Raw genomic sequence first — 27,769 nt, 5'->3', positions numbered from 1 at the left:
AGTTTATATTTTCTATACATTTATGCTTTTTATTAAGCATATTTTTATAGCATTTTTACAAATGAGGATGTCCCCACAGCAAGGTTATGTCTCCAAATTTATATTGCTAATGTAATTAAGTAGACCCCCCACACACACTTACAATCTCTCTCTTTCTCTCTCTCACACACACACACACACACACACACACACAAACAGATAATGAGAAGTGATTTCACACTTTAGTCCTTCTTAACTTCCCATGACTGGGTCAGCTGAGCAGCTTCCTCTTCTGATCACTGCAGAGATAAACTGCCCGTCACTCAAACACACATGCACGTTAGGTGTCTATACGTTATGGGGACTTTCCATAGACCTATTATACTGAAAGCAGTTCATTTATCTGTGATTAAATGGACAGATCATTATTTAATAGATCATACAAATAAATATTATTTTATAAGTATTCATTTTTTTATTATTTTAATTGTCAGCGGGATATTTTTGGAGAGGCCCAAGAAAAATCATGGGGGCAATACCCCCTAGTCCCCCCCAGACCCGGCCCTATTAGGGCTGTCAAACGATTAATCGCATCCAGAATAAAGGTTTGTGGTTACGTAATATATGTCTGTGTACTGTGCATATTAACTTTGTGTTTATAAATACATACACGTGCATATATTTAAGAACATTTTTAATCAATAAACGTTTAAATGTAATTTAAATGATTGGTAAATATAAATAATTCATCTAAAAATGTTATTCAATATAAATACATTTATGTGTATGTTTTTGCAATTATAAATACAAAATGAATATGCACAGTACACAGACATACATTATGTAAACACAAACTTTTATTCTGCAATGCGATTAATTTGACAGCCCTAATTTTTATATATGTGTGTACTGTATATGTATGTGTACTGTATACTGTACTGTATGTATACATAGAGGTGTGTGTACTGTATGTATACTGTATGTGTGTAGTGTACGTATTTGTATGTATTCTGTTTTTAATATGTATGTGTACTGTATGTACTGTATATGGATGTAGGCTCATTGCTGTGGTCGTATGTGTGAGCAGGTCCTGACGTCTGTACTCGGTGGGATTTGAAGGTTCTGGCTCAGCACCATCTCAAATAGACCTTATCCCCACCACAGGCCTTTATCAGATGGCCTTGTGCCCTTACAATAACACAAGCGCTATCAGGCGAGCACAGGCGTTATCTGGCATCCCTGCTCTATAACAACAATAAATACACTGCGTCCAACCTCAGACTTCTCCAGACGTTCCCCGACAAGCCCACACGCAACAGTCCAGCTACTCTTATTTCAGACTTCACGTTCAAACGTAAAACTAAACCCGTCTGCTTACTTAGAAGAAGATTGCTTAGTGAAGAAGAAACGAATGAATGCAAAAATGTAGATGCTGTGCTTGTGTCAAAGAGTGCTCATGACAAGTGTACAACTGAAATATCAGATACACTTAAAAGTGAGATCAAAATGCTCTTTTCACGTACACAAAGTGGGTTATGTTACAATAAACAGACACCATAAGTTTGGATGTGTCAATTATTGGGTCTGCGCTAAATGCATCTTATCAGAGGAAATAAACCACATGCTGCTCTTCCTAGAGGAACATCTTATTTCTCAGATTCATATTGAGATGTTTAATTCGATTGACTTTTGATTGTAGACTTGACAAATCTGAGCTCAGTTTGAGGCACTGTCGAGATCTCTCACTCCAATGGAGTCATTTGTGAGATTTCTGAGACGCAGATGAGACTTAAAGTCCGGGTAAAGAGAATTCTGAGAATTGTTTCTAAACACATTGCAGATGTTAGAAATGTATTGCTGAAACACATTACAAAGACTCAGAAGTATGTAGTACTGAATTGTGGAGTTAAACCATTAAACAGTTTTTCACCAATTCTCTGTTCAGGATTTTTTGGGCGGGGCTAAAACGGGGGATCGATGACGCAACGGAGCGTCCGAGCGTGCATGGCCCCTCCCCTATCACTAGAGCGCCTATAGCATCATGGGAAGAGTACTCCGAGTTCGGAAGAAACTGCCGGGAGTTTCGGAGCCCTCTCCCCGGACAGCACGCCAAATACGCATACCTTTTAACATGCTCGTGAATTATCTATTGATGAATATCGCACGCATTGACTCGTGCGTGTTTGAATTCAAATCCTCCCATAAAATGTATTCGCATAATTCACATATAGCCTACTGGGCTGGGGACTCGGGTTGAGCGATGCGAGTGGGCGTGGCTTCGGCGCCAACAGCGGACACGCCCCCAGCATTTGAGAGCAGAGAGTCCTGCTTATTTTTCCAAGATTTTGATAGCTTATTTTATTTACTTGGATGTTTTTTTTTCTCCATTCAAATTTGGCTGGGTGGTTAATAATTCAATTCAATTTATTTAGATAGCGCTTTTCACAATGTGCATTGTTCCAAAGCAGCTTTACAGGAGCAAATAAGAAAAACACAGAAAGGTAAAACACAGCACAGTGCATGGTGTTTATAGACCAAACAAGATCATTCTAATAACTAATAAATAAATAAATGCAGTCTCCCGGTGAGCAAGCCAACACTGCCCTGCTGTGGCGAGGAACCCAAACTCCAATGATGAATAAATGGAGAAAAAAAAAACCTCGGGAGAAACCAGGCTCAGCCGGGAGGGCCAGATCTCCTCTGACGTGTCATAGCTGCACTCAGTGACCCCGACCAAAGCCACCGAGCAACGTCCACGAAGAACAGGGAGAGCCCACGAGCCGCGACCCAGGAAGCCCCACCCGCCGAAACCGTGCAGGTCCAACCCGGTCCCATTCCACGATCGACACCAGACAACAGAAGAACAACCAGGGAAAATAGTAATGGCACAATTAACTTTATTCCTCTGTTGTCCGACGTCGACCACAAAACAAGACCATTGTTTTATATAACACACTTTTCTGTGGTGTGACAAACTCAGAACACATATTTCAATGTCACTTTACTCGGACTTTAAGCGAAAGTTTCCATTTGCTTAACTTGCGTCTAGTAATTAAGAAAAACAGTTTACTTTATTTATTTTTGCTGCGAATGCGATATTGAGAATTGTGAATTGTCACTTGTGTGGTGATATGCCAAGAGGACAGCGAGTTAAAGGGAAGCTGTGGCTCAGGGGAAGTGGTCAGGTGCTGTACATCCTCTTCTAACACAAGTCCACGGATGGATGCTCACAGTCCACGTAAAGTGTTTTTTATTTTCAAAATGGATTTGCATTTTCCGAGGTTTTAATCTTGGTCTGTATTAATCTCTTAATAAACAACCCACGTGCCACATCGTTTCCAGATTCACACATCACAGGTGAATAAAGCTTACTGAAAAATCCTCTATACCCAAATTAATCTGTCCAGGCTACAAATAGGTCAAATAACGGTGAGCGCTTTTGCATTTTTTAAATATAAGAACATACATTTGGTTTAATATTGACTTTATAAATTCTGTTATCAATTACTCACCCTCATGTCATTACAAACTTGTATGACTTTCTTTCTTCTGCAGAACACAAAAGAAGATATTTTGAAGAACCAAACAACATCAGACCCCAGTTGACATTCAGTGTATGAACGGAACATTTCTCAAAATATCTTTTTTTGTGTTTCACAGAAGAAAGAGTCATATACAGGTTTTGAATCACATGAGGGTGAATAAATGGTGACAGAATCGGGACCGTATTGCTTTCTCAATAATATTAGTAATAATCGTATTTCAGTATTAAAGAGCATCATTCAATATCAAATATTAAGATTTGTACACAAAGCTAACAGAGTAAAGTTAATAATTAAATTCCCTTTTGCTTTTCTAGATTTATGGAAGGACGTTCCCAAGTAAGGACACACACACACTTAAATTCGCTGTGGGGTGGAGTGAAGACATTTTATTTCCAGGATGACAATTCAACTCAAAGACCAAAGACATTGTATGTAAATCATCTACTTGACCTCTCATTAAGTCTCAGGTCATTAAGAGTATAAAAATACCAGAGATCAAAGAAACACATACTACCCATACCCCCCCCCCACAGGTTTGTTTTGGTCTTCGTGAGGAATTGCCATAGACTTCTATTGTTCCATCCTCTACCCTTGACCCTCACAGAAAACCTTTTGCATTTTTACATAGTCAATAAGCAATATTTCATATGTTTATTAATCAGGTGGGTCTCAGGGTGTATTGAATGAAAATGCAATGAATAAAAATGAACGATTGTTTTTTTATGTTATTAAAGACAACTATGGCTAACCATGTGGTGATTTAAAAAAACTAAGTGAACCGTGTTTTTGTGTGAATGATATCTTCTAAATGACTCTCATATATTACCCGTTTTTCCTTTCATACTGCTGTCTATTCTTCATCTCTTCCTCTGGGTCTCTTTTTGATGACCTGCCAGCGTGAGTCCAGATTGTGACTCCGCTCGCGACTTCCCGTCTCAGTTCCTCTTTCCAACATCTGCGAAAATTCTTTGAAGCGTTCTGAATATTCCACTTAGCCTCTCCACCTTTATCGCATCATTTTTAAATGCTCTGAAACATTCCTGGGATTTTTTCCTCCTGGAGCACGCGGGGTTAAACGTGTTCCTGACGACACTACAGTAAATTCATCTGAAATGGACTCAGAAAATTTGTTGTATTGTTTGAGTTAAAGGAGGAAAGTCCCATGCGTTGGAATTTAGATCTTAAAACATTTTAGGAATGTGAGACGCGGCGACAAATCGGAAGATAGTTTAAAATCAATATCACACATTCCTTAGTTCCTTAGTTGTACAATAAACACACCTTATCGTTTTTATTAGACATCTCTAATCGTAGAGAAAGAAATGCGAAAGAAAAATCACAGATGAGATCTCTTTGGTATCTCAGTTATTTCTCCTACACATCAGTGAGCTTAGACGGACAGCTAGTGGAATCTTTTGCTTAAGTCTCACCTGCGATATTTCTCTTGAGAAAGAGTCAGAAATCTCACAAATGTCTCCATTAGTTTGAGAAGAGATGTCAAAGATGCATCAAACTGAGCTCAGATTTGTCAAGTCTGCAATCAAAAGACAGTATTATTGAAGATCTCAATACGAACTCAAACATTTCTCACCCAAATCCAGATTATTTGACCTCTACAATCATGGATTTCAACAATTTTAGGATATATATCTGAAACTAAGTTCATATTTAAATGAACACAGAGCTCCATCAGATCTCTTGAGCTATGAAAGAGCAACTTCTGAGCAATAACATTTTCCTCTGGATTGATTTATTGTTTACTTTCTCAACATATGTTGTGAAGATCTTGAAATAAACGTTCACTGAGAAAATGGACACATTCCAATTTGTTAGATGACATGTTTTCTTAAAGATTCAGTTTGCTCTGTGCAGCTCATTTTCTGTGATCCGCCAAGTATAACACAAAAGAGAATGATGGAGAATAATTGAGTTTATGGGTTCCAGACTCATTGACTCACAGTGGCTGTTGTTACAGGTGATTTTGGGCTTTGAGCGGGTGGGTGGGTTTGTTGGTTGAAAGATTTGCACCACTTTACAAAACTAACAGATTAAGATTTGTCCACTAAATGTCTCCACTTTATGTAGTTTGTGGGTTTTTGTGTTCGGTTGCTTTAATTTGTGTCAATTTTTAGGAGACGACACCTTGTTATAGAAAGCACGAGAGAAGGTTTATGTCTGTCATCATTGACCATGTTATGTTTTGGCATAATTGTTTAATAACGCATTTATCACATGCTGGGTTGTTTTAGTCTTAGTTTGGGTCAGATATGGACATTTTCTAGATTTAAACGCAATGTTGGGTTTGTCCATATCTTACCCAACCACCATGGGTTGAAAATAATAATTTGCATCATCGCATCATTGATTTTTAAACATTAATAAGAAGCAATACGTGTGCATTTCATCTGAAATATTTACAGATATTTTATTTATAAAAACTCCAATGGCATTTTTATCACAAGCAAAAATATTTAAATATACATATCAAATGAAACAATGACCGTGCTGCATGTCAGCAACTTTAACATCACATATAATAATAAATACTGTTTTTTCATACATTCACTGTCTTACTGTAAGAAATCATTTCACTGGCAGCAGCAAAACAGACTCTCCAGTCTTTGACCATTTAGTCTCTGAATAGAAGCAGTTTGTGTTTATGGTTACTTGTGTTCCTCAGGCCGTACTGGATTGAGGTACTGATCAAATTCACTGCGATCGAGCTGGTCCAGCATGTCCGTTCTCACCTGTTCCAGGTAGAACTCCAAAGAAGGTCCGCCTAAACAAAGTACACACGCGCACGCCTCTGTTCCCCGCCACTCGTGGAGGTCACTTCCTCTCTGCTGCATGGAATTCTGGGAATACCGCAGTGACTCCGAGTATGCAGATGGAAGTGGATGTACTGAAGGTGAATTCAGGAAAGCAGGTCCACCATTGAACATCTCATCTCCGTTTGATGATGCCACAGTTTGCTGGAACACCGAAGGGTGGCCGGTGAACCCCAAACCTCCATGTGGAAGATTATAGGAGTTGAATTGATTGTATGGGTGAAGTTGACTGGGGGGTTGCTGTGGGGCTTGACCTTGGAACATGTAGCTGAGGTGAAAGGTGCTGTTTGGAGAGGTGCAGGTCTCGCTCGGAGGTGTCTTGCTGCCACGTTTGTTGCACTTTCGTCGGCGGGGCCTGTATTTGTAGTTGGGGTGGTCGATGGTGTGCTGGATTCGCAGCCTTTCTGCTTCTTGCATGTAGGGGCGCTTCTCTGCCAGAGACATGGCCTTCCATTTTTTACCTTTAAAGTGACAAAAAAAAAAAAGCTTTTAGTTTATAAAATACTATGTTATTGTGAAGCTGTTTTACACAAATTTGGTATGCAAGCAAACTACTCGTATTAATTTTTAGATACACATGAAGGAGTTTTTTGCACACACCGAGTATTTTACTGAGGTCTGTGTTTTCCAGGTCAGGATTCAGCTGCGCAAGGCGTCTGCGTTCCTCTTTGGTCCAGATGATGAACGCGTTCAGTGGGCGTCTCACCCGGGTTTCCACGGTCGCTTTCGCCTCCGGACTTGAGCAGCTGGATTCTGAACCCACCGACACCGGGCTGGATGGACCCAACACGGGGAAATGAGACGCGGTGCGCGGCTCGATCCTCTCAGGTGCCGCGTAATGGCGCGGCTGGCTCTCTAACATCATCGTTGTCGTGGGGCCCATTTCGGGTTCGGGGAGCATTCGGTCGAGATACATGCTGATGTGGTTCCTGGTTCTTTGAGGATTTCGCCGTTGGTCTGCCCAAGAGATCAAGAGGGGCTTTAAAAGGGTCGCGGACCAATGGGGGCGCGGAGGAGTGGATTAAAGGTGTGAAGCGCAAGAAGTTTCACCTCACAGATAACGCCGATGTCCCACGAAATGTTTAAAGACATATTTAATAACGTTATTAGATTAACCAGAAGAGATGTTGAATGAAGAAATCGGTGGTATCGAGCATTGTACGTAAAGAATTATAATAGGCCGAATGCAGCATTATAACCTGGAATCCTTCAACTGGATAAACAGAAATTTTGTGAAAGCTAAAATACAATAAATATATATTTTCCAAGCATTATTCTAAGACGATTCGTGTTTAATTGAATTGGGTAAAGCAAATAGACGTTTCCCAAACTTTTTGCATTCATTTACAGTCGCTAAAACACAATCCAAAAATTAAATATCAATCAGTTCATTGTCGTTTGGACACGAATCTGTCGGTGACTCTTTGACTTCACATGGCCATGTTCAGCACAGACTCTGTACAAACTCTACTGAGCAAATAATATAGGAGTCACTTCAATGGAATGGCATGAGTAATTCTATGCCTGACATGTCTAATAAATTATTATTACTATGGGAATATATAAAAATCGAATAATTCAAATCAAGTAAAAATGTGCATCAGTGTTTCTACAGTCCTAAAAATAAAGACGTCTTCTCCCTGATGCCATAGAAAAACATTTTAGCTCCCCATTAAACCTTTCAGTCAAAGGTCCGTTTTTTCATTAAAAAAGTCGGACAGGACCGTTTAGGAAGCCTATATTATAATTAGCAATCAAGTTTAAAGGAATCTTCAGGAGATTTCTTTTGCATTCCTTTTGATGCTGTACATGAAAATCGAAATAAATGTATCTTATTTAATGTTGATTGAAATGAATCGGATGTTACCATCAAACTGCGGTGCTTTCTCACACGAGGCAAACAATAATTTAGTATATTTATCCATAATAATACTAAAGTATACTAAATCTATAGTGCTTTCAACCTAACCATAGTCAAGTATGCCACAGTATTGTTGATCTAATATACACACTTTTTTCATGTGGGTTGGTGATTAAAGTCGTAAAGGGTCCGCATGCAGGTCGCGCGCAGACAGGCAGCCTCGGCATGCAGGCGCAGATGTGATGCACCTGTTGCTCTTGTGTGGTGAGAGACTCTGCCCTCGGGCATTCATTCAGTCCGCTATTGCAGCCATAATAGAATGATGAAAAGCTTTGACACCTTGATTAAACACAGACTCGTCTGATCAGAAATCAGACGCTTAATTCAATGACTGCAGTGAGTGATCAAGGTTTAGATTTTATCTGACGGTCTGGCCCGCGTCTACAGCAGTGAAACCTGCGGCCGACCCTTTGACAAAGGTAAAACGAGCGTTCGTTAATCGATACGATTTAGGAATAATGCATGTTAGACAGTCTAATGATACTGAGGATAATCGAATTGAAGTGAAGGAGCGTCTTGTTTTATCATTTAGCCTCACGGGACTCGGGCATGATTGAGTATTTGTTAATTGGAGACTAATTCGATCTCAGAAAGATAGAGATGATGATGATGAAATGCTGTTGAACTTTAACAACCTTGAAAGTAAACCTTGGAGGGTTGATAAGACTCATCCAGATAACAGCATGCTAAAATAAAAAGTAAAAAATTGTACCTCAGTTTTAGAGCGGATGGGAAGTTCAGCATAAATGCAAATGTGATGCATACAAATATATTTCTTGTGTGATAAAGAACATGAAACACTTTGATGGCAATGCCTATTTAAATGCCTATACATTCATATTTTAATTTTTGCATTCGATGCGAATGTTTTCTTTGATCTTGATTTGTTTTCTCAAAAGACACCACCTGTAAAGAATACAATCTTTCATTGAAAACATTTGTACAAATGTATTTGTCAAAATGCATTGCAAAAACAAAAACAAAAGTGGAGCTACGAAACTAATTGAAAATTGAAAACCGAATAAATCCAAAATTAACTCTTTACGTTCCCTCATATAAATGTACCGCGGTTTTATTATTGTAAAAGTGTAGTTGATTACCACATATTTTGCCAGATTGAACTAATACAAATAATAGAATGCATAATTTATAAATAAATATGTACCAATGCCACAGTAGGCTAAACTATGTTTACTGTAGTAAACCCGTGGTTGCGTTTTCCTTTTCAAGATGGGAATACACTTCATAGGAGCAGAATTTACATCCGAATGACACTTTAGCAATAAACATGCGTCTTTGTGCAGTAATGCATGTTTACACTAATAAATGATTCTCTTTTCTTCTTGTTCACACTCTGTTAGATTTAAATGATCGAATCCACATCCGCGCGTGAGAGCTGCGCGCGCTGCTGTTAACAGTGTTAATGGGTTTAATTCATTAGAGCGCAGCGTGAATACAATAATGTTAGTTTCGGTTTTTGTCTTTCCTAAATCTTTCGACTTGAGAAAGTAGACATTGAAGTCTGCTGCTTTCAACGTGAACAGCTTTTAAAGAGTATAAATACACATCCCTTACAAAAATGAATCATGGTTTTACTACAGTAGCAAGCATATTTTTTTTGTTCTGCTTATTTTAGCAAAGCCACAGTTTTACAATAACCATATCTTAACCATGATATTTGTTGTTAGCTTATTCGCTTGGAAGTCATACTTCACTTTTACCATAATAAAACCATGAAACGCAAGGCCTATTCAAATTTTTTGTTTATTACTGTTATTAGGATTTTTTATACCACTCAAACATCTAGGGTCACTTTCTCACTTATCAATATTTTGACACATTTTAGAATGACAAAACTAAAGTCACCCGTAACTTTGAAACAATAGTGCATGTGCAAGTTATTGATAAATATCGCATCATCACATATACTGAAAAACATGTCAAATGATCCACTCCTCTGATCTCTTGGGCGTATGTGTGTTCATGTGATAATCTGTACGTAATTCAATGGTCTTTGCACTGTGTCAATGGGGATTGTCCTAAACACAATGTTCCATTGTATCGGTCAGCAGTCATATATGAGACGGAACGCTTCAGGGCCAGTATGAGCAAGACTTTCTGAAGAACCCACAGCCAGGTGAACGCTTCTCACGGCCGCTCCGTCTGGAATTACAAAAACCTGTCTGGATCTAGCAGCTGGATGTTCTGGATCAAACTAGAGGAACTTTGGGAATTTCATCTATGTTAGGCGTTGATGCCTGGTTGGACCGAAGGTACACATTTGGATGGGGACTGTGTACACTCTAAAAAATGTGGGGTTATTTCAACCCATCGTTTGGGTCATAAATGGACAAACCCAACCATTGGGTTAAATTAATCCAAATAATGTTTACATTTGACCCAACAACCAGCATATGTTCATTTACAACCCAACGGTTGGGTTTGTCCATTTGTGACCCAACGATGGGTTGAAATAACCCAACATTTTTTAGAGTGTAGTTTGTACTGTGCTTTGAGTGTTTACATGCCACAAAGAGAATGAAGAGTTTGATTCTTTTGCATGCCGAAGATGATAAAATATGATAAAACAGAGTCCCGAAGCTTACTTAGAAGTCCCTTTAGAAATTAATTTGTGATTCAAGCATCATCCACACAGTGGTGTCTGAAGGACGACAGTAAATGACTATTGTCTGCGTGATGTAGTTTTGTATGGGCTCAGCAGGCAGTGGAATCGGCAAACATGCAGCATTCAATTCGCCCGGTTTCTCTATCTCTCCTCTTCTCCACGGCTTGTGTGCTCGGTCAGTCTGTCAAATGACCGAGTGTGTAAGAAGACACACACAAGTGTAACTGTATGGCCTCACGCCCCCTCCTCAAACATAGGTCTGGTCAGCAAACACTCAAACACACACATGGCGGCGCACACAGTGGATTACAAGACCCCTGCGGGGCGCCGTGCCGCGCCGCGCTTACAGAGGCCACATTAGGGAAACACAATGACACCCCGCCTCTTAAAGAAGATAACACACGAACTCCGCATGAATGACCGCTTATTTATACATTACGAATATCACACAGGTACATTTCTCAACGAATGACAGAGAGACTTTTCATTGCTCAGAAGTTGCTCAGAGTCTCAGTTTATGCATCAATCAGATGTTTCTCCTAAAATTGCTCGATTGTCGAAACGCATGAAGAGCACGGAGATGTGAATTGAATTGTAGAGGTCAAATAATCTGGAGTTGGGTAAAGCTGATGAGAAATGTTTGAGTTCGTATTGAGATCTTCAAGAATATTGACTTTGCAGACTTGACAAGACATTGTTGACATCTCTTCTGAAACTCTAATGGAGACGTTTGTGAGATTTCTGACTCTTTCTCTCAAGAGAAATATCTGGGACGCAGATGAGACTTTTCACGCCTTCTCCGTTTAATGTCATTGATGTCTGGGAGAAATCATTGAAGTCTCAAAGAGATCTCATCCGTGATTTTTCTCGTCCCAGACCGGGAGGAGAGGCATATGTGTGAGAGAGACAGAGATGTATTGAGTGGTAATGTTGGATTGTATTCTGCGGTCAGCGTGTGTGTGATAAGACTGTTATCAGTCTGCTCATTGTTCACCTCTCAGTAAACTGTGATCAACTACTGTATGCCTCAGCAGGCCACTGCACTGTATTCCGCTCTTATCCTACCACACACACCTCACATACACATTTGTTATAGGGCCGACGTTTCTTTTTTGGGCTGAATATAAAATACCTTTGGCTGAAATCTGCTCTTAAACTTGTATGCTGTTCAAATCAACAAGTTTGTCAGGTCTGATTTATGCTGTCTTTTCCTTTTCCCCAGCTCCCAAAATATGTACGTTTTGCTAACATTGCCATTAGGTTATGAAAATGTTTTTCTGTCCCACCTACGATCAAACATTTTTATACCAAGTGGTTTTAGAATTTTTTTTCAATGATATGTAATGTCCATAAAATGTTTTTTAAATGTTACCGTGGGAACCTTTCTGATGACTTTGAGAGAACTTTTAGAGAACGTTCCCTTCTAGCTGGGTCATTGCCACTCTGCACTATAAAAAATGCTGGCTTATTCCAACCAATGACCAATTTTATGCTGGGTTGTTTTAACCCATTGTCGGGTCAAATATAACCATATTCTGGGTTAATTTAACCCAACCGTTGGGTTTGTCTATATTTGACCCAATGATGGGTTGAAATAACCCAACATTTTTTTAGAGTGTGTAAGTCACCTTATAACATTAATATGTTGCATATTGTTATAAGTTACGAAACAATTATGCATTGGGAGTTTTTATTTTGAATGTATTGTTTCACGTCACGCTCAACAAATAATCAAAAGAATCATCTTGTTATTCTAAAAGTTGCCGTTTCAAAACAACACCTTCATATTGTATCACTGTAAAATGGAAAAGTATTTTGTATTTTAAAGGGACAGTTCACCCCCCCAAAAATGCCAATTCGGTCATCAGGTTGTTCCAAACCTGTATAAATGTATTTTTTCTGCTCAACACAAAGGAAGATATTTGGAAGAATGTAAGTAACCAAACGGATCTTATCCCCCGTTGACTCCCATATATTTATTTTCCTTACCATGGCAGATGAGGGATGAGATCTGTTACTGACATTCTTCCAACTATCTTTGTGTTTAGCAGAACAAAGAAATGTATACAAGAGGATGAGCAAATGATACAATTTTCATTTGGGGTGAAAAATCCTTTTAAGTGCACTTGAGAAAAGTAATAGGTGTGAAATGTCTGTGTTTTTATTTATTTATTTTCAATCATAATGTAATGTGCACTCTTCAAATGAAATAAAAATATTCAGTTGTTGCATTTTGTTATCGACAACCATTTTGACCATATTTACATATTACAGTTGTCAGATGCTTTTATCCAAACATATTTAGTTTTGGGGTACGTTAATCAAATCAGTGTGTTGATTTATGTTTTTTAAAAGATAATTAAACAGGCTTGAATTGAAATTAAAAGTTGTTTCTGCAGCTTTGCAACCCTTTTTGGTTCTATGGGACCTTTATTTCTCAGGTCTATTCCTCGGGTCAGCGTTGAGATTTTAAGCTTTCTTACACGTTCCTCTTTCTCTCTCACACACATGCAGTAGGACATTTAAGCTCATATTGAGTGCAGGTACATTCAGCCGTGCTTTCTGCTGCTTTGAAGATAAGCGCTGGTGTTCACTCATAAACACTGATTGTGAGCTCGCTTTCCTGAGGTTTTGATTTATTTAGAAAATAATGCTGAAAGGATTCGTGGTGCTTTTCCTGTCCCGTTCTGGCCATGTAAATATCTCCTTGGAGTGGGTTTATTATTGGCGACAGGAACACGCTTCATCATAGGCCGTGCGGACCCACCCGTTCAGGCGCTCACAACCCCTGCACCCTCAACAAAGGCCTGGAAAAAAAGGAGCAAATAAGTCTGCTTTCTCATTTTGTGTGACTTTATAGTTTGTTTACTTTATAGTCAATCTCTCTCTTCAAAAAACAATACAAATTCTAATGGTTTACATATATATAAAGCATCAGCTGTTTACCATTAAAACCATTAAAATGTATAGTGTTTTGCGTCTCACTCCAATAGGATGGTGTTCTATTGGTTCCCATACACCATTCCACCAACCCAACACAATACCAGCAAAGACCCAAAGAGATCCCTTAACACCAATACAATTCCTATTATAACCATTAAATCCAGTAGACCTTCTGTGATGGTTTACGTAAACTGTGCAGTTTTCTATGCAAACCATATGCATCCATAAAAAAGCCAATCTCTCCATCAGAAAAGGTACTGTAAGGAGGGGAGTTGCAGTTAGTTGGTTTAGTTAAACACACATGTGCTTCCTTTGATAATGTCAGCAACAGCCCAGACTTTATGACAATGCGGCAGCTATATTTAGTCACCGGCCGAGTAAATTAGAAAAAGCAATAAATAAAGAATAAATGTAACTCTATGAGATTAGGATGTTGAACGTTTTCATTAAGCACATTGATTTGTCTCTCAAACACTTTCTAAAGCAATACTCTGTAAAAATCAGTAGGCCAAGTAAAAAAATGTTGTGGTGGGCATGCAAGGGCCAAAGGTGGTGTATTAAAGATTTTGTATGCATGTGATAGGCTATGATTAGAATGTGAAAAGCTGAGAGCAACGAAATACTGTGTATGTATATATATATATATATAAACAATAAAACTCAATGTTTGCTTTATTACTTATGAGCTTTATGTGTTTCTATGTATCAGAATTAAAGCCACGTTCCTGTTACGCGGTAGTTTGCCCCTTTTTTGCCAAACTCCTTTTCAAATAAACACCTTAAGCAAGTTTAGTGTTTTCTCATTTATCATACCTGAGGGTGTATATCGTACCAATATGCCCTCCGAACATACACAAAACGGGAAATGATCAAGCAGTGAACTCCAAACTTGGCCAAATGTTAGTCCTTCAATAATAACATTCATGAAAATGCATAATTGTATTACATTTAGATGTCTGTAAAGGCCCTTGATGTGGAAAATATTCAGTACGATTCTCTAAAAGTCATTTCGATGAGAACAATCGGTCACTCGGCGTTGCGCATCGGCCGCGTCGCGCCAGCGGGGTTTGACGGAGTGACGCGCGCTCCAGGACACAGCTGTCAGCGAGTAACAGCGCGTTCACAGGCGTCCACACATTGACGCAGCTGGTTCCTGTTTTTCCCGTTTCCTCTCACCTGCTACCAAAGACGTTTCGCAACACTTCACTTAAAGCTGAATGTTTAAGGCCAAATAATACACATTGTCATTTATTTTGAGATGCACTCCTCATTGTAAAAGCAGCTACGGTTCATCCATAAACGAAAATACCATGTACACGACTTTCTTTTCTCAGTTGAACACAAACCAATCATTTTACAATAATTCAAATATTTGTGAGTTCTAAATATGTCTTATTCAAGAAAGCTTTTCCTTATTTACATACAGAACATTAGAAAAAGTGTTACCGATGCTTCTTGAGTTATACGAAATCTTTCTTTGCATTATGGTTTACACATTAACACATTTTCACCAGCAGGACAGGCATTCACTGTCCTGTATGTTTTTTGTGCACACCCCTTATTAAAATCAATAACTGAGGAATGCAATGTGGAATCGAATGTTTATTATAGACAATGAATTCAAACAATTCTTGAAACGCTTTCACTCTATATACACAGATATATATATTAGGTCCGCACACATCACGCTGTCAGCATTAAGAGCCATAATACTGCAAGACTTTCTCGTCGGTGGGTTTGAGGATCTTCTTATCTTCCATGTTAACCACCCATCCGGGCGATAACCCGAAAAAGATCTGCCGAGGATCCTTTCTTTGCGCCAGCATGTCGAAGAGTTCATCTTTTGTGATGTCAGGTAAGCTGTAGCCGTACTTTTTAGCCAGGGCTAGACGCGCTGCTTGGACTTGATCCTGGTCGGCGAGGTAGCCGCGGTGATTGGCGTCTGTGTAGTATGGAAGAAGGTCTTCACCGGGAAGCATGCGCTTGGGTATGGGTTGTCCAGATATGAAAAAGGGCACTGGTTTGATGAGGACCTCTGAAACAAAAGACGTTTTTCAGCATCAGCGTTTCTAACTTGCTTGGTACCGAAATCATGTTTGCAGAGTTTGTGTCAGTATACTCACGTAGGCTACGGGGATCGTAGAAGCTTGTTGTAATCACACCCCCATTTCGTTCAATGGCAGCGATGGCTTTCTCCGATGCAACCTGAACTTCCAGGTTAACTTTTGCACAGAATATATCAGCACCCTGTAACAGACACACACACAATGCCTTTAATAAAAATCACTTGACCCTTAAAATTGTGTTTGGTGCTGCCCCCTTCTGGACAGTTCATACAAATTAACACGTCATAGACAACAATTTCTTGTTTCTAAAAAAGACCAAGATGATAGGTTTTAAAAGATGGCACAGAAAAAACGAACTTGATTTATGGTTGCAATTTCTTAAATAAATTCACTGTTGATCCCAACCTATATGACAAAAATGTGGCGTTTTGTTAGCATCTGACATTTCATATAATGGGAGTGAATGAGGACTTTAAGTCTTCATTATTCTTATTAAGATGGCGAGCAAATCATGTATTTGTTGTGTAAATATTTACTTCACATTTCACATTTCTATGAAATAACTTACACAACAGTCATTTACACGCAAGACTGGTTTTAATACAAACACGACAGTGAACACACACCTCATCGACGAGCTGGATGCCATAGTCTCGTTTCAGCGGCTGGATCGCAACCCCTCTGCTATTGACCAGTTGAGTCAGATCGATGGGCTGCGTGGTGTCAATACGGCCCAAATCTATAAGATACTGCAGTTTGCGCAGGGAGAACGGGGGGTACTGCGGTCGACGACTGAAGAAATGTAATGCACACAAGTTAGACAACACAATGAAGGCATAATAAAGATAGGATGCACAGAACATAAATGCTAAAGAAGGTCTATATAACACCATGTATCTAAACAATATTACCTGTGATTCGCATTGTAGCCATATTTTGGGATTACCAGGTAGAAGGGTGTCTGTCCGCCTTCGAAGCCCAATCGGGGTCTGTTACCACGCTGTCGCTCACCTTTATGACCCCGTCCACTTTTATTACCCCCGTGCATGCCATGACCTCTGTGCGTCTCCTGTGACAAATTGTTTTGATAGTATTGCTTTGATTGTGTCACAATTTACACAAGATATCATTTTACACATTGTACAGTTACCATCATGTAACACATTATGCATATTTGTACATGCGCTATTTTGCACATCCCTTTTGCATAACATTTTATTTACCTTTTAGTTTCCTATTTTTATCCTACTTATTATAAATATTTTTGTGTATATTATTATAACCTCGTTTACTAGTATGTTTTTCACTTGCACACAGTATAAGAAAGCTGACGTGTGGAATGTGTGTGACAAATAGATAGACTGAAATAAATATAGAAAATGTTAAACTTTAAAGGGATACTTCATCCTAAAATGAAAATTCTGTCATCACTTACTCACCTTTGAGTTGTTCCAAATCTGTATAAATTTCTTTGTTCTTCTGATGAACACAGAGAAAGATATTTGGAAGAACGCTTATATAACCAAACAGATCTTACCCCCCATTGACTCCCATAGTAGGAAAAATTACTTTGTTCTGTTGAACACAAAAGAAGATATTTCGAAGAATTTAGAACAGCAAACAGTTCTGGGGCACTTTTGACAACCATTGTATTTTTTCCTGCTATGGGAGTCAATGGAGGCAAAATCTGTTTGGTTATAAGCATTCTTCCAAATATCTTTCTCTGTGTTCATCAGAACAAAGACATTTATACAGATTAGCAACTCGAAGGTGAGTAAATGATGACAGAATTTTCATTTTTGAGTATCACTTTAACACAAGTTTAACTGAAAGGTTAAAGAATTGTTTACTACTGTTACTATCATTTAAAAACATTTCGGAGGGAATAGCCAAAGGGTGCAGCTCTCAAAAAAAGCTCTGTTATGATAAATGAGTAGAAACATACACAAAAAACAATATTTCAAAACTCTCAACGTTTACTGTATTTGTGACACTGTCAATGTCATACCCATAGATGTATAAATTATGGACAAAAATCTTTACTCAAAGACATAAAACTGATTCAGGTCTGTAAGCCTAGAGCTTAAGAACATAATATATGATGAAAACATTTAAAGAAAACCAATCTCAATGGAACCAAATCCCTCCTCAAAATCATAGAAGCACTGTGCTGCTTCACACTGACTGCACTTTTATTTCGGTCTTTTTAAATTTATGTTACATTATTTTTGTACACATTTATAACTTGTTATATTTCTAAATAAACTCGCAATTTCAGTCATAAGAATACGTCACTGCTTGCACTGGCCACATTGCCAGCAGTTTATAGTAACTGATGCTGGTCACTTACTAGCTAGCACGCTAAACTTCTGACCAGATGCATTTTACGCAAAATTGCTGACAACTCACATTTTTCGTAGCTCCCGGATTTGGTCGAAGGTTGGCGAGGTTTATACGAGGTAGATTCTTTACAATATCAATAGTTTTCCCTCCAGTAATTTTGTTCGCAGACATTGTTGAGCCATAGACATGCTAGTCAAGGGCAGAAGATACGGGACACCACGTGGTACATTAAACCGGAAGTGCATGCGATAAAACATTTGGAAACATTTTTCTTTAACTTGTTAATGTCATGAACACAGGCAGCTATCAAACAATCGTTTTCCTATTCTACGTGAACCATACTTAATCGTTATGTCACAATGCTGGGTGTCAAATGGCTTTTAGTGTAAAAATGCGATAATAATCAAATAACGTAATAGTCAAGTGATTATAGTAATATGCAAAATAACTGCACAAATAAAAAGAAAACCAAGAAAACACAAATGCATAAAAATATTTGATGAAGTAGAAATAACTGACAAGTAAAACGGACCAATGATATTGTGTGTCACTTTGGCAGGAGTGGGTGGGTCTTACAGCGTCTCTCTCGTGTTGCTGCGGTCATCCATAATTCCGTTCCAGGATCAGCTCTTCGAATTCGGTGCAAAGATTAATGAAGCATGAGGCAAGACAATAAACTGACCCGAAGTCTACTTCACTGTTAGTACGGGTCACGCGTCGAAACGTCCAAATGTCCATGCGGTTACCGTGTTATTGAACACCGTGACAGAAGCGTCGCTTGGTGCTTCCAACGCGTTGCCTCTATTGCGTTTATATCATCGACGCGAAGTTATAAACACCGATTTTGTGCGTTTGGTGACACGTTGATAGTGAACAGATTCTCTTATTGAATGCGAGGCTCTGGGGAACTTGTATGTGCGGTAATAACATGTCAGCCCCGCTGCCAGCGATCGTGCCTGCAGCGCGTAAAGCTACGGCTGCGGTAAGTGATCCTTCAACACTTAAATTTAACATCATATTTATATTTTAAATGTCATAAACTTAATCTGTTGCATGTATGTGCTGTATGTATATACATAGACACTACAGAACGTACAGATGTAGCGTTTTACATACGAATGCGTACGCAGCGCTTTAAGGGTGTGGAAATATCTGGTCACTTCGGATTCCAGCGGGAAGACAGCGAATTGGATTTCCGATAGCACAATGGTCCCGCCTCTTTAATGTTTTTATTGGTCAGCGGCAGCGCACACTGACGCGCAGTACATGAGCGTTAACCAATGACAATTTTGCAAACCACAGCGCGTTCTTTGCGCAGACCCTCCCGTATTTTCAGCGCGTTTTTGTGGAATGGCATTTTGTATCGAGAACCGAACATATTGTAAATAAAATTGTAATAAAATAAACATCTTAAAATTGTATAAATGTGTCACTTTTGTTAATCCTCAATTCCCCAGGTTTTGTTTTTACAAACAAAGTGTTAATTTCAAAATGTTATGGCAGGATTTTCCACACAGTCCGTATGTCAAGCTGCAATATAAATGAAAAAAAAAAATATATATATATAATACATAAAATGTGTTAATATGACACAAAATAAAAGAAATAAAAAATAACATTTAAAATGTATAATGCAATATTACATTTATTGTTTTTATTTTCCCAGGTGATTTTCCTCCATGGTCTGGGTGACACGGGGTAAATTCTATACTATAATATATACTATATTTTGTGTTGTGTCTTACGTAATGAAGAATGAACCTCATAACAAATTATACAGTTTTTTGCATCTTTTTTACTCTACATTTCTTCAGGCATGGATGGGCTGAAGCTATGGCCGGGATCAGGACCCCTCACATCAAGTACATTTGCCCTCATTCGTATGTACTAAATATCTATTCTATTATTCATCTATATATAAAGCAGTAGTAGTGTGTTATGTCTGTCTTGCCAATTAACAGACGTAATTTTAAAAAATTTTCTGCAAAAGACTTTTCATTGCTCGACTTGGATTCATGTGTTTATTCCAGATAAACCAAAACATGCACATTCTCATCATGCTTCTTTTGTGGAGCTTAACATTTATTTATTGCCATCGCTGTCATCATTCATCTTAATTACATTTTTAAGTAATTATCACGGTGATTTAAAATCTTTAATATTTGTCGTTTCTTCATAAACATGACTTCAACAGCACGAAAGGTTAAGGTATTATGAGTGATTTTTATGTAAACACGGTCCCTCTCCTTCTTCTCTCTGATTTACCATGAAAGACCAGTCATGCCCGTCAGCCTCAATATGAACATGGCAATGCCATCCTGGTGAGACAGACTTTTTTCAAATCACACTTACAGCATGAACCTACAAACCTCGCGTGTCAATTTTTTCACTAATTTGAGATTTGTTGAAGGTTTGATATAATTGGACTCGGTCCTGATGCAGAGGAAGATGAATCGGGAATTAAAAAAGCTGCCGAAAGCAGTTAAGTATAATAGTAAACTCAAGCGTGAGGTGAAAAAGAAAATGTGTTAAACATTTGCTTTCTTTCACAGTCAAAGCGCTGATTGATCAAGAGGTGAAGAATGGAATACCTTCTCATAGGATTGTCCTGGGAGGATTCTCTCAGGTAAGACGGTTTTAATCACCTTTTGAATGAAAACTGTTCTTAAAGTTCTTAAAATGCGCAGCTTTCTTCTAACAAGCAAAGTAATAAGCAAACAATAACCAAATGTCTAATAAATAACAAGCAAGGAAGACTACAAGTAACTCCTTTGAGAAGTGTAAACACTTTTGGCATCACTCCTTATTTATCACTACTAGTATGCACGTAACACACTTCTCTACTTTATGAACCTAATTACTTTGACAAGGTTTATCCAATCACCTGACGTCTGCAAAAAAAAACATAATTCAAAAATTCATAATGTATTCATAATTCATCTGTTTGTATGCATTTTAAGGGTGGTGCTCTCTCTCTCTACACGGCTTTAAGCACCCATCAGAAGTTGGCGGGTGTGATCGCCCTCAGCTGCTGGTTGCCCCTCAGGAACTCCCTCTCGCAGGTTGGTTTGGTTTACACGGATGTGAGGCCGATATCTCATATCTATTCTAGAGTCGAGTTAATATCAACTCAGTGAAAATGTTCTGTTCTGAATGAATTCAAATGTGATGTTCTTTGTTTCTGCCTCTCTGTTCTGAAGTCAGTGATCAGCAGTAATAAGGACATACCGGTGCTGCAGTGTCACGGTGATGCCGATCCACTGGTTCCACTTATTTTTGGCTGTCTCACTGTGGAGAAACTCAAAACCATGCTGAACCCCACCAATATCACATTCAAAACATATCCCAGGATGCCTCACAGCGCCTGTCCGGAGGTATTCACGACGACACACTGAATGCATTAAAAGAGTTCATATCTTAAAAGATTTTAAGATGTAAACAAACCTTTGAGCAGATCTGAGTGAACTTCCTCATTTCCCATGCGTAGAAATAATTATAAAAAAATTAAAATATGAACCATATCAGAGACAGATGTTGGAAAAATAGTAGGGCTGGGTAAAAAAAGATTGATTCTTCGATTTTAATCGATCTTCAATTTACAGAAAGATTCTTAATACACGTGCCTCAGAGAATATTATCTGCATTTCGCCTCTCGTCCAGAGGATGGCGCCATTATTCAAGTTGAATTTTCAAGATTTCACTGTTGCACATTTACAATGTTTTTATTTTTTACAGTAATGTTTGGTTACTCAAAGTAAAAGTAAAAAGTAATTCAAAACAAGTGTGTGGGCTATACTATTAACTAGCTGAGTGGGGGGGGTTACAGTTACCAGCCTATATATTTAAATATGGATTCCGTGTCTGCAAAACTAATATTTTAAATGAAACACTGATAACTAATCGATATTGAATCGAATCTAAATTTAATCGAATTGAAACCATATAAATAAGAATCGAATCCCACCTTTGGTTATATATATATATACATTCACCAAAAACATGCGTAAAATAAAATTATATTCTCATAAAATACGTTTCACAAACGCTAAATACAATTCCCAGGCACAAATATTTTGAAAGTTTATCAAGGAATGTAAATGTGCAAATCGCTCCATAGGGCTACATGATATTAAAGGAAATTGTGATCCAATAATGCTTTAAATCAATTTGAACCATATTAAAATGTATTTAAAACTTAAAAATGATATAACCAGCAAATGTTTCACATTCTCTTCGATTGCTGATTGTCTTCTACAAATCATCGTCTTCCAATAGCATTTGTGTGCTAGTCTCTCTGCTATCTGCGCTCAGCTAAAGCATGTACATAACTTTCTGTCGTATTGAAATGATTCAGTTATTGCAAACCTTTCTAATATGTTTGTAATATTTGTGTCATTTTTAAATATTGTCTAGCCCTAAACGAGTATGATCAACTAACGTGCGTTGTTTTTCTAACAGGAAATGATGGACATCAAACAGTTTATTGAGAAGCAGCTTCCCCCCATAAAGTAATCGATAATCTATAATTGGCCGTTCGTTGACATCGAGCTGCCGCGCGTCTTCATCTGACTGAATTCTGCCAAGTACTTCCAAACCCAGCTTGAACTGAGCTCAAAACTGGAACCAAGGAACTGTACTGTACTGAGCTACGCTAGTGTACGTCTGTAGGAGAACTGCACGCTTTTACTATAGTAAACTGTGTAATATTTGACTCGGGCTAATGATCGGTTGTTATATATCCTAAAAGTTTCCACAGCAATGGCAAGACTTATTTTCTTTGGTTAACATTGTGAGGCATTACGTGATGTCAACACCCATGTGTACTTGGGTGAAAGGGCTCCTCAAATCGAGTTGGAATAAAACAAACATGTGAATATCAGCGTCGTTGTGTTATGGTCTAGTTGTCAAAGTCAATACGTGTTCTTTTAGTGTGACGCATTGCTTAGTGAAACAACATATTTAACAAGAAAACTAGATAGGGACTTGATTTTATCATTGGGGAAATGATGGGCCAAATTTGTTTTTTTTATTTATTTATTTTTTGAATGACTGTCATTTGATTTATCTCTCTGGAGTCACAGGAAAATGAGAAGTCCTCCGGAAAATCCAAATGCCGGCCTTTGCGTGAATCTGTACAGACGTCCAGGATGAGTATTGTATTGGCTAACGCAACAAAAATTTCCGATTGTAACTTTAAGTAGGTAAATAAGTAAATGTAATTTTTTACATATACTTTCAAACTTTTTATATCTGTCTTTTGTATTATTTACAACATTAGCACTTAGATTCCTGAATTATAAAGCTATATCAGCTCACATTTACTTAAAAATTATTTATTGATCCTTTTTTTTTTTTTTTGTGCTTTATTTATACTTCAATCTATTTGTACAATTATCCAGTATACATACGTGTATCAAATGCAATCGCTGCATTTAAAAACATGCATGCAGGTCATACACAGAAGATATACTTTAGAGTTCGTTTGTTCAGAATCCGTGTCTTGTAAGCGACATCTATCATTTCACATGGAAACTAACTGACAGGACCAGTGTTTCATGACACCTGTATTAGTTTCTCTAGCGTGTGAAGCAAGGCACAGTCACGGTGCTGCCATCGTATCTACATCAAAAGGCTTCAGAGAATTGTTAGGAAAGGAACGTTCCAGGTTGAATGCAAGTTAAAGTGTGTCATTTCTTTGCTGCAGGTGTCACCAAATCACAAAAATGATTGAATTTTTAAAACTCGAGGACAACTGTTGCGTGGTAGTGTTGAATTTGTGTTTAACCTGGAAGGTTCCTCTAAGCTTGTTTTTGAGTTGCAGATGTTGTGTGCGTGTGTTAGGATTGATCGGGCTGTTGGAGGCTCTTTATGAGGTCCGTGTAGGTGCTGGAGTTTATGTATCGCGGGTAGGAGTCTCGCTGCATGAGCGTGTGGATCTGCAGTTGCGCTTCGTCAAACGTGCACGAGGAGGGGTCCTGCATCTTACTGCTGATCAGTTCACGCACCCGCGAGTCCAGACTCACCTAAACACACACAGTATTTAAAAACAATTCATTCTGAGGCAACGTGCACAAAACAGTGGAGAAATCTCCTGAGCTATGAAAGCGCAACATCTGAGCAATCGCATGTTCCTCTGGGGCCGTATGGACTTTGTTAGGGCAGAATATATATGAAGAGTTATATAAAAATATATTATCAAACCGGAGTTGGTTTGTTTTGATTTAAGCCATAATAACTCAAAAAATACAGCTAACACAAGAAAGCATAATAAAAAACATGGTTTTTGATTTTTTTTAAAAACGGAGTTATCTCATTTTGGAACCAAACTCTTCATATATTTAATATAAAAAATACCTCTTTAGGTGACAGTACAGAGACGTAGTCCTCATATATCCGTTTCACGGTCTGTTCTACCGTCGTTCTGTTGGTCTCTTTCTTCAGCTCCTCGCAGGCGAGCCAGAACAACATGTTGTCTTCACTAAACTCAAACTTCAGGAACTGTTGGAAGTGTGCACGACCTTCAGGGCTCTTGATGAGCTTCTCAAAGGATTCTGACCAAGACTGCACCTCCTCTAGTGTGAGCTCAAGCCTGCAGAAAACACAACACTGCTGTCATATCGCCTGGTAGGACAACAAAGAAGAAACATTCATTTCTCCACATTAGATCATTCCAAAACACTGTATACAGATCAATCAGAATTTAGAGTTTTTCTATAATCATTTTCCATAAATAATATTTTCTATAAAACCTTCTATAATAATGTGTTACATAGAAACCACAAACAGCCTAAAGTTCAGAGCTAGACAAGGTTGTGGACAAAAGTTGTAATCAAAATAAATATTAATAAATGCAACCTTTAGTTCACAATGAGAGGCCAGGTGTTTTTACCTGTGATGTCAATTAACATGGTAATGATTCTTCATTATAGATCAATGATAGTTTTTTACCCCTTATATACTGTAAGTGCCCCTATTTTTGAGCATTTTATTGAGTGCAAAAACAAGTCCAGAACATGTATTTCAAGTGTTTTATCTTTCAAATTTTGCATAGTTGTGATATTTGATTGAAAAATAATGTAAAACAAAGGTTTGCAGATGCGATAAAAAAATGCCTCTTCCATGGGCCCTATGCATGTTGAGTAAGGTTAAATAACTATGTTACTCTCACCTGAGGCTTTGCAAGAGGATTAAATGGCAACGCAAAATCAATTTTACGCATTTTAATAAACAAAATAAAACTCAACACGTTATTAATCTACTAATAGTGCAACAAAGAAAATGATTTAGTCTTCAAAGTATCAGGCAGGGTTGCCAAATCTGCACTCTTTTCCTACAAATGCATAAATACGAAGATACATTTTTTAATGCTGCTGCTTACATGATCAAGTAGGTTCACAAGTGAGAAAGATCTTAAAAACGTATCATTAGTGTTTATGTTTTTTTTCAATATTTAAGCTGATTTCTTGGCACAAACATGGCAACCCTGACGTTTTAAGTCATGCTTCAGAAAAGTTGGCCCTTCGTTCTACAGTACAAGACAAACGCGATATTACGTCATATGTTGTAATGCAACTCACTTCTGCTCGGGTTCGGCATCCTCTTGTTCGTCTGCGACCGTCGTCTGAATCTTTTCCTCCTTGCCAGAGCGTACCGTCAGACTGCACACATGTCAGAAAAACATGTTTTTTGGACACTGTGAGCACTCTGTGAGACATGTATGTCTCATGAGAGACTCCACTGGGATGGTGATGCTGTACGTGGGACCTGCTGCTAAATTCAGACTACCGTGAACATAATGAAGTTTCCAGAAACACCTACAAAGACCTCACCTGTACTCTCAGGTAACCACCTGCCACACACGCATTACATAAAAACACACATATATGAAGTCGTATCTAGCCACAGAAATCATTTTGTTTTAAATCGATCTTTAAAATGTCATATACTACCCTGAAAGCATGTTAATATGTGTGACATAATTATACATACATTGGTTTACACGTGCATACTGTATATTGTAAGCTTTGGCCTTCTGTGACAATGAGATTTGTTTAATATGTTGTTCCTTGGTCTGCAGATTGCATGTGAATCTGTCGAAAGGTAAATAAGTTTCAAATCTGATCCTCTAGTGTGTTATAAAGGTGAACCTCCTCACCAGGAGCAGCTACAGCAGCAGCACCAGCAGAAGCAGCAGGCGTTCGGAGGAGCATTGAGCCGGCCGAGGGTTTGCGCGTTCGGCTTTCCCGACATCTGAGCTTTGGGGGGTGTACTGTGCACTTGGGTGGCGTTACCAGCATCCTGCGATGGTCGTTTTCCCATTTCCACCCGTTCAGACCCCATGAGCTACAGACACAACTTGCAGTTCATGAAAACACAGTGAGCGAGTTACCCATGCAACTGTTACCAATATAACACAAGTTCACATTCACAATTGGATCACGCTTAATTAATTGAAACCGTCCTCCAGGTAGGAAAAAGGCCCGCATGCCATAATACACAGAAGACCTGCAGTGAACATTTGTATCCAATGAGACCAATTACAACAGAGCACCTGAGATCAACAGCACACACACACAATATTTATACATGCACACAAAAAATAAGTGTCACGTTTACAATTACTGTTTTTTATTTATTATTTTAATGATAATGTTCATGTTCAAACTATTTGGTTTTGCACACCATTCTGTCTTGTGTATATTGCATGGATGTAAAGATGCATTCCATAATGGCTATTTTTATGTAGGCTATAGCATGCATTATTTAGACAGCATAAATACATAAATGCACATGTCTCTTGAATTTCCGTTTTCCACATTACATAACGGACTGCATATTTTATTCGAACTATGGTTTCATTTATTAAACACACACACGCACTATTGAAATTCAATAAAACAGACGATTCTGTTTGGTTTATTTCTGTTGTAGAGAGGATGCTTACAATACAGCAGCTGGACGAGCAGTCTGAAGGTATCTGAGATGCAGAGATCTCATGTCATGGATTCCAAGAGAAACGTCTCAAATTTATGATCCAAATTTACACTCATTTGCATCAATGATCTAATAACGCAATGGTGTAATGTAGTAAAAAGCAATTGAACTCACCCTTTCATCAAAGGTGTCCAGTGAAGACTAACCCCGGCCCGCGTTCACATGCCCATCATCTGCGCGCGCGGATCTCCCTCAGCATCAGCATCCTTTACGCATGCGCGCATCGGTCTCTGCTTCAGATGCGCTCTGACGCGCACACATGCAGTTGAACGTGTATAGGCTTGCGTTATTTTAAAACACTTTTGTGTATATACATTATTCAGAACTGCAAACGCAATATAATAATATCCTTATTATTGTAAATATAATTTTTAGGAGATACCTGTATCAATATTAATACAGTAGTATCAGCAACTGTATCAAAATATTAGGTGGGGGATTGAGCTTATTTATTGACTGAAATAAGCAAGTGAAACGAGAGAGAGAATGAATGTTGCTGTATGCATATTTCCTTTGCAGCACTA

At 38.4% G+C, this 27,769-nt stretch overlaps 4 protein-coding genes across 8 annotated transcripts; 1 reads left to right on the top strand and 3 right to left on the bottom strand.

The window, feature by feature from the left end:
- Positions 1-6,187: 6,187 nt before the first annotated feature.
- sox32 (SRY-box transcription factor 32) lies at positions 6,188-7,529 on the bottom strand. Its single transcript, XM_057327946.1, has 2 exons — positions 6,953-7,529; positions 6,188-6,813 (listed from the first exon to the last, which is right to left on the bottom strand). The coding sequence occupies exons 1-2, from the start codon at positions 7,266-7,268 to the stop codon at positions 6,188-6,190; spliced, it is 942 nt and encodes a 313-aa protein (XP_057183929.1). The 5' UTR covers positions 7,269-7,529.
- A 7,614-nt stretch (positions 7,530-15,143) lies between these two features.
- mrpl15 (mitochondrial ribosomal protein L15) lies at positions 15,144-18,479 on the bottom strand. The gene is made up of 5 exons (XM_057339146.1): positions 18,318-18,479; positions 16,820-16,977; positions 16,535-16,700; positions 15,966-16,089; positions 15,144-15,877 (listed from the first exon to the last, which is right to left on the bottom strand). Exons 1-5 carry the CDS (start codon positions 18,420-18,422, stop codon positions 15,540-15,542), a joined length of 891 nt encoding a protein of 296 aa, XP_057195129.1. The 5' UTR covers positions 18,423-18,479; the 3' UTR covers positions 15,144-15,539.
- Positions 18,480-18,803: 324 nt separating this feature from the next.
- lypla1 (lysophospholipase 1) lies at positions 18,804-23,123 on the top strand. 4 transcript variants are annotated; one of them, XM_057342756.1, is made up of 9 exons: positions 18,804-19,233; positions 19,918-19,949; positions 20,066-20,113; positions 20,525-20,572; positions 20,662-20,732; positions 20,804-20,877; positions 21,212-21,313; positions 21,452-21,625; positions 22,710-23,123. In XM_057342756.1, the coding sequence occupies exons 1-9, from the start codon at positions 19,165-19,167 to the stop codon at positions 22,761-22,763; spliced, it is 672 nt and encodes a 223-aa protein (XP_057198739.1). In that variant the 5' UTR covers positions 18,804-19,164; the 3' UTR covers positions 22,764-23,123. The 4 variants fall into 4 exon arrangements, with proteins under 4 accessions (XP_057198739.1, XP_057198729.1, XP_057198757.1 ...); XM_057342746.1 differs by having other exon boundaries at positions 18,806-19,233; positions 20,066-20,131; positions 22,710-23,120; XM_057342774.1 differs by having other exon boundaries at positions 19,153-19,233; positions 20,032-20,113; positions 22,710-23,121.
- A 475-nt stretch (positions 23,124-23,598) lies between these two features.
- LOC130559599 (regulator of G-protein signaling 20) lies at positions 23,599-27,514 on the bottom strand. 2 transcript variants are annotated; one of them, XM_057342794.1, is made up of 5 exons: positions 27,360-27,514; positions 26,407-26,594; positions 25,829-25,909; positions 24,606-24,840; positions 23,599-24,274 (listed from the first exon to the last, which is right to left on the bottom strand). In XM_057342794.1, exons 2-5 carry the CDS (start codon positions 26,589-26,591, stop codon positions 24,089-24,091), a joined length of 687 nt encoding a protein of 228 aa, XP_057198777.1. In that variant the 5' UTR covers positions 26,592-26,594; positions 27,360-27,514; the 3' UTR covers positions 23,599-24,088. The 2 variants fall into 2 exon arrangements, with proteins under 2 accessions (XP_057198777.1, XP_057198769.1); XM_057342786.1 differs by having other exon boundaries at positions 23,600-24,274; positions 26,407-26,606; positions 27,360-27,465.
- Between the last annotated feature and the right edge of the window lie 255 nt (positions 27,515-27,769).

Source organism: Triplophysa rosa, linkage group LG1 (assembly GCF_024868665.1).
Source record: "Triplophysa rosa linkage group LG1, Trosa_1v2, whole genome shotgun sequence".
NCBI lineage: Eukaryota > Metazoa > Chordata > Actinopteri > Cypriniformes > Nemacheilidae > Triplophysa > Triplophysa rosa.
This window is presented reverse-complemented; position numbering and strand designations above follow the sequence as displayed.

Bases quoted from the DNA above. Each gene is read 5' to 3' on its own strand.
- sox32 (XM_057327946.1), bottom strand. From the start codon at position 7,268: ATGTATCTCGACCGAATGCTCCCCGAACCCGAAATGGGCCCCACGACA. The intron at 6,814-6,952 runs GTGTGTGCAAAA...GTCACTTTAAAG, and splicing joins AGACCTCAGTAAAATACTCG to GTAAAAAATGGAAGGCCATG.
- mrpl15 (XM_057339146.1), bottom strand. From the start codon at position 18,422: ATGTCTGCGAACAAAATTACTGGAGGGAAAACTATTGATATTGTAAAG. The intron at 16,090-16,534 runs GTGTGTGTTCAC...TGTCTGTTACAG, and splicing joins GCATCCAGCTCGTCGATGAG to GGTGCTGATATATTCTGTGC. The intron at 15,878-15,965 runs GTGAGTATACTG...CTTTTGTTTCAG, and splicing joins CTACGATCCCCGTAGCCTAC to AGGTCCTCATCAAACCAGTG.
- lypla1 (XM_057342746.1), top strand. From the start codon at position 19,165: ATGTGCGGTAATAACATGTCAGCCCCGCTGCCAGCGATCGTGCCTGCA. The intron at 20,573-20,661 runs GTGAGACAGACT...GATTTGTTGAAG, and splicing joins AACATGGCAATGCCATCCTG to GTTTGATATAATTGGACTCG. The intron at 20,733-20,803 runs GTTAAGTATAAT...TTTCTTTCACAG, and splicing joins TAAAAAAGCTGCCGAAAGCA to TCAAAGCGCTGATTGATCAA.
- LOC130559599 (XM_057342794.1), bottom strand. From the start codon at position 26,591: ATGGGGTCTGAACGGGTGGAAATGGGAAAACGACCATCGCAGGATGCT. The intron at 24,841-25,828 runs GTGAGTTGCATT...TGTTTTCTGCAG, and splicing joins GATGCCGAACCCGAGCAGAA to GCTTGAGCTCACACTAGAGG. The intron at 24,275-24,605 runs GTATTTTTTATA...GTGTGTGTTTAG, and splicing joins CTGTACTGTCACCTAAAGAG to GTGAGTCTGGACTCGCGGGT.